We start from the raw sequence: 6,032 nt of genomic DNA, 5'->3' as shown, positions 1-6,032 counted from the left end.
AAAATAGTTTTTTTGCATGCAACAATCAAATAAGTGCTACATGTGTTTAAACTGAGATGTTTCTTAAACTCGTATGTTTTAAAATATTATAGTTCAGCGTCGACAACATAGCACGTCTATAGCGCAGTTTAGTTGCCGACTGTGGAGTAATGCTTTCCGTTAGATGGTGTAGTGGCAAATGACCAAAGCTTGCTAACATGCTTACGTCAAGTCGTATGTGTACTTCATATCTCATTAATGATTTATTTGACAACAGGTAAAATCATTTTAAATAAACAGTATTTACAGCTTAAGCCGGTAATCGCCACATTTGTCTGAAGTAAGCCTAAGCTATCATTCGTATTGTGATTGAATCACAGCAGGCTACGCCAGGCCAATTAAAGGCGCCACACTGAATCAGGTGGTTACATATTGTGATCGAACTAACGAAAAAGAATAGGTCTGTTGCGTCTTATTTGAAACGTTTGCCATGATTTGTGTTGAAATATTGCTACCGAATTGCCCTTGATTTCCAAACAAAACCTTTTAAGGCAAATTTTCAACAAAATAACTGATTAACTTTTACGACTTTCAGGTACCTGTACACACATCACACAGCACTCGGACCATGGATTGCCCAGGTTTATTTGACCATAAACTGCCGACAAAGGCCTAACCACACTTAACGTAAAACACGAAAATGTGACTAAGATGCTCAAAGACAACGAATTTATATCAATAAGTTTATCGGGTCAAGAGAAAAAATATTGGGCGGTTTTTTTTCTGGTCAGATTTTGGCATATGGTGTGGACAGCCGCCGTGGTATCGCAGTTATCTTTCAAAATGTACCACGCACCACATTCGTCAAGTTGGTGAACTAATTGACTGCGATTGTCGTGGGAAATTGTCCTGCTTTTGTGGAGAAAATGTTTGAAGCTAATTAATAAATTAAACATCGAAGCTGAATTGTTGTTACGAGCAACAACATACCATATCATAAGGGGCACCCCCGGTACGTTGTACTTGCATAACATGGTATTGATAGTCACAAAAATTTTGTCGGAGCCGTAATTCTGCAATGTGGCAATTCACGTCACATGCAAATCCGGTTGTTTTCGGAATTTACCTTTCAATTTCAGTGTCCATTGAGAGAAACTACCCCCGAAGGCCTCGGTTGCTTTACGAGTAATTTTTAGGAGAAATACACTCTTTGAATAAAAATATGGCATTGTGTGTTTAAATTGAAACCAGCGACAAAAGGCGTCGTGTGGTCTTCATAAAAAAAACATAAACCTTTCGGAGGCTTAGTAGTCAGCATATCGTATTGGATAATAAAATATGCTTTTAAAGTTGCCATGTCACATTGTTATTTGTTTTGGTGGGCCTTTTGAAAGCTTTTTAATATCCTTGGTGCATCGTGCAACGACCCGTGAAAAATCGGTGGCGAAGGAGGCCAACTTAAAATGTGTTACTGTTGTTGTAATATTTACATTTACAGGCGATGCAATATCAACTGGTACATTTGAATGCTGAAACACTAATAAAAATTCGAGTACGTAAAGGTTTTCGTTTACAATTTTAATTCTAGTCCCCACGACATGGTTTGGAAACGGCACTATAAACTTTCCACTTGGATTGAGTGATTTATGTAAAAATTGTTGCATAGATTTCTAATAACTGTTTACAGTTCATCATGTCCATGGGCGTCCGCAGGATAACATACAGGGGAGGGCAATACTATCGTCACATCGCTGGTTGATAAACGGCATTTCATAACAAAAATCATCCGACAGTGCTACTCATTCTTGCCAATCCCAAAGTAGCAAAATAGCACAATAAATACAATATCAACTATCACTGAAGTGGGTTGGCAAACAATGACGTAATAATGCTTGTTAGCGAACTATTGTTAAGTAATGATGTTAGATTCATTTAATTTGTTGTAAAACTTCATCCTGTTTTGTTACAGTTACAGCTTGTATTGGGCGTGTTTAACAGGGTGGAGTCCCACGACGCCTTCAATTTACGTTCCAGGAATAGTTTTTGTATAACACTGTGTGAATGTTTATCATGTTTTATTTTAAGTTGCGAATTTTTCGACCGTTTGCGTTTTTCATTTTTCCAGAGGGGGGCACGCGCCCCCTCTTGCCCCCCGCTGCGGACTCCCATGATCATGTCTAAAACATCTCTTTCTTCCTTGGTCGCGTTTGGAAAAAGTTCGCGACATGCGACAACACACGTGCGCAGTTACGCGACTTGCGACATGTAAACACAGTTTTTGTCTTGTAATTGTCAAACGTTTATTAATGGTATTTTTTGTATTGATTGTAATGTACAGTAACACGAGTCATTTGTAATAAAATGGAAGAAACATCTACGACCACCACAGAAGAAACAACTTTAGCGGAAAATAACGTCGAAGCCACAAAAGGAGACGCAGCGGAGGCTAACAATGCAAAGCAGATTAAAGAAACTCCTGTTGCAGACAACATATCCTTTCTTGTAGTTTTCAACAAGCAAAAACTTAAAATTTCCTGGAGCGCAAGTGACACAATTGCAAATCTAAAAGCACATTTACATGACACAACTGGAGTTCCCCCTGCACTGCAAAAGTTGATGTTCAAAGGTATTTTGTGAACTTGTAAATTGATTTTGATAATACCAAATGCAAATGTAGTATTGTGCAAACATCTTCTGCCGAGCTATGTGTCATGTTTAATGCACAAGGTGTTGATCCAGTTATTGCAAAATGTTGTAGTTGTTGCAGGACATAATCTCATCTAATCAACTTTTGATAAAACAATGTTTGCAAAAACATTTTAGCGTTTCCACTTTGCACCTAAGTGTGTAACTGATGTAAAAGTGGCTATGAGTAAACCTAGTCAAATTGCAGTCAATTGAAGCCCATTTCAAAAAGATTGACACACCTTTTCAGCTCATGTAAAAAATAAATATGGATTAATGTCATAGTGATGGATGTTTGCCTATCTTGGATGCTTTTTTTTTTGCAAAATGTACATATGTGTGACTTCAAAAAATAAATTGAACTGTATTAAATGTACATTTATGCCAGCACAAACAATAATAACAAGACATCATAATAATATGGCAAGTAAAACAAGGAACAAAGCATAAACACAAATTCAGTCACTTCAATTCGTTAAGCTATAATATAGCTGCTTGTAGGTTTGGTGAAAGATGAGCAAAAATTGTCGGAAGCTGGAATAGTGAACGGATCCAAGATGATGTTGGTTGGGTCAAAACTTACTGATGTTATATTAGCAACAACTAAAGCAAGTGACAAACCCTCTTCTTCAGCGGAGGAAGAGAAACCCAAAAAAGAACCTTTATCAAAACAAAAGCCACATGCCAAAGTATTTAATTGCAAGAACTTGTTTTACAGTTTTTAACTGAAAATATTAACAAATGTATGTAGATAGTAGATGGGGGCATTCCTGATGATGCAATGCCAGCATACAAAAATGGCCATGAAAATTTACCCGAAGTTCCTTTGTGTGGAATGGTCAACAAATATGGACATAAGGTACAGCTTTTGTAACTTGTATGTCTCACGTTTTGTAAGTCAAAGGTTAAAAGGTGAAATAACCTAGTTGGATTTTGAACTGCCTGAATGGTTTCTGTATTTATTAACACAGAATTAGTACCTTTATTGTTTAAACTGTGTGTGTTAATGCAAATGCTCAAAAAGGCAACACATAAGCAGTTTCAAATAGTCACATTTCAGTGTGTTTGTTTTTTTTTTCTTCAGCTTGGCTGTGTGTATGTTTAACTGGGCCTTAAGCTTCCCCTCTCCAACAATTAGTCAATCACTCATCTAGCTTTTTGTGATGCATAAAATCTTTTTTTATTTAATTCGGTTGAATAAGTTTTCACACTTCTATTGTAGTGTTTGACTATTATGGATATATATATAACATATCAAATCACAACTTTTGCAAATCATTTGGACAGTAACCACATGCTATTGTGGTGTGCCTATCGCTTTGGGACCCTTTAGTTTCAGCACTTGCCCTACATAGGTGGGACTTTTTGTGTAACATTGCATTGTGATATGCATGTTTGCGTTTGACTCTCTAGGTTCCTAAAACCGATAAAATTATTAAACATTTTTAAAAATGTGAGGTAGTGGAAATATTTTATTGAGCAATTTAAATTTCTGTATATTACTCTTTGTAGTATGTATTGTACTTTGCTGGTAAAAATCTTGTGGAAACTTTTTTGAGGAACCTTGTACAAAAACAACAATATAGGACCCAAAGTTAAAAATGTGGTAACAAAGCAGACAAATTTTCTTCCCTTTTCAAAAAAATATATGTGTGTGTAAAACAAAATGTTTAAAGACACCCTTTTGGTTTGCAAACAGTTTGTTTTACTGTTCATGATTTTTCCTTATTTTTTCTTTTCCTTACTCTAAAAGAAATGTAGTAAGTTCTGTTGAAGTATTTTAGTAAAGTGTATGACTTGTTGTTTTTCATTGCAATGTTATGAACTAAAAATGGGCATTAAATAAAAAGCTCCGTAAAAGTGTGAAAAAAATTTGTTTATTAAACGCAGGTTCGTCTTACGTTCAAGTTAGAATCTGATCAAGTATGGATTGGAACTAAAGAACGCACAGACAAAGTAAATATGACGTCCATCAAACAAGTTGTATCCGAACCAATTCACGGTCATGAAGAATACCACATGTTGGCGCTACAGAGAGGCCCGACGGAACAAAGCAGGTACAATGCTGTGTGATTGTACCACAATGTTTATTGCGACTATCAAATAGTTAAACATACCCTTGGTACTTTACCTGCTGTTAATTTTGCGATTATGGTCTGTTCTTTCACAAAATTTAAAGGTTATATACCAATGCAAGTCATATCTCAAAATAGCCAAGTTTACTGGATTATTGGTTTTGTTTACGAGTAAGCTTTGTCTTCAGTCTTTTGCCGGTATTTTATAAATGTTTACGTCGCTAGATTAAAATTTACTGATTCAATCAACATAATAAATTTTTTTTGAAGGAATTTTTTTTTGATTTTGATTTATTCAGGTATTGGATATACTGGGTACCAGCGCAATACGTAAAAGGAATCAAAGACTTGATCCTGGGGCAGTGGCAACTTTTTTGACGCAGTTACGTTCGTGCAATCCTTCGGTTCCCGCCATTTTATACAGTTAGCGCGATTCGCTGACTTTTTCACGTTCGTTTATTCTAATAAAACTGCTTTCACTTGTTCTTTCTTGTGTTTTTTGCTACTATGTGTGAATATACAGAAAGACCAATTTTTCTATGGCTACCAAATCATTAAATCTAGAAGTATACACCTATAGATCATGTACATTATTAATGGGACGACTAGGTACGTGGTCAGACAGGAAATACAAACAAAACACATCTCAGCTTTTTAATTTGACGAGCATCAAGTGCGACGAATCTTTTGTTATGTATGTTCAATTTTTGTCATGATTTAAGTTAGCAAAAGAAATGCAAAATTTTGCTTGGACTCACCTACTTTTGCTGAAACTATTAAAATGTGTTCTAAGAGTGATCATAATATATCAGTGTGTCAATCTCTTAACTTTGATGGTCTCTATAACAGCAAAAAACGATAAAAGATCACGCAAAGGTTTGGGCATTTAAAAAAAATTGCTGCAAGCAAAACGTACTTGTATCTTTGAAAAAATGTTTTGATAGCGGACCAAGCTAAGCAAAAGTACGGAACAGTGAAAGCCTTTTTAATCCAAATGATTAGTCTATGTGTAGACAATAAAGCAGTTGGTTCTCAAACTTTGTTGGTCCCTGGTTAAGAACCACTGGACTATAGTAGGCTACATTCTGCGCGGTGCTTGTTGGTAACGTAACCTGTTTATTTTGGGAATGAATTCAAATTTACCCAATACGTCGTTATGCAATCACAATTTATTTGTAAGCCATAGATATCCACGGACAAACGATGAACTAATGCGTTGCAGCATACAATCACTATTTAGCCAAAACACAAATGAATGTGTAGTTGTGAATCATGCACATTTCGCCCACCTGT

At 35.9% G+C, this 6,032-nt stretch overlaps 1 protein-coding gene across 1 annotated transcript; it reads left to right on the top strand.

The window, feature by feature from the left end:
• Positions 1–2,246: 2,246 nt before the first annotated feature.
• LOC145205370 (ubiquitin domain-containing protein UBFD1-like) lies at positions 2,247–5,224 on the top strand. The gene is made up of 5 exons (XM_080078069.1): positions 2,247–2,605; positions 3,166–3,353; positions 3,416–3,523; positions 4,555–4,721; positions 5,039–5,224. The coding sequence occupies exons 1-5, from the start codon at positions 2,341–2,343 to the stop codon at positions 5,115–5,117; spliced, it is 807 nt and encodes a 268-aa protein (XP_079934195.1). The 5' UTR covers positions 2,247–2,340; the 3' UTR covers positions 5,118–5,224.
• Positions 5,225–6,032: the final 808 nt, after the last annotated feature.

The sequence above is a fragment of the Phallusia mammillata genome, chromosome 8 (genome assembly GCF_965637545.1).
Source record: "Phallusia mammillata chromosome 8, kaPhaMamm4.hap1.1, whole genome shotgun sequence".
Lineage (NCBI taxonomy): Eukaryota > Metazoa > Chordata > Ascidiacea > Phlebobranchia > Ascidiidae > Phallusia > Phallusia mammillata.
This window is presented reverse-complemented; position numbering and strand designations above follow the sequence as displayed.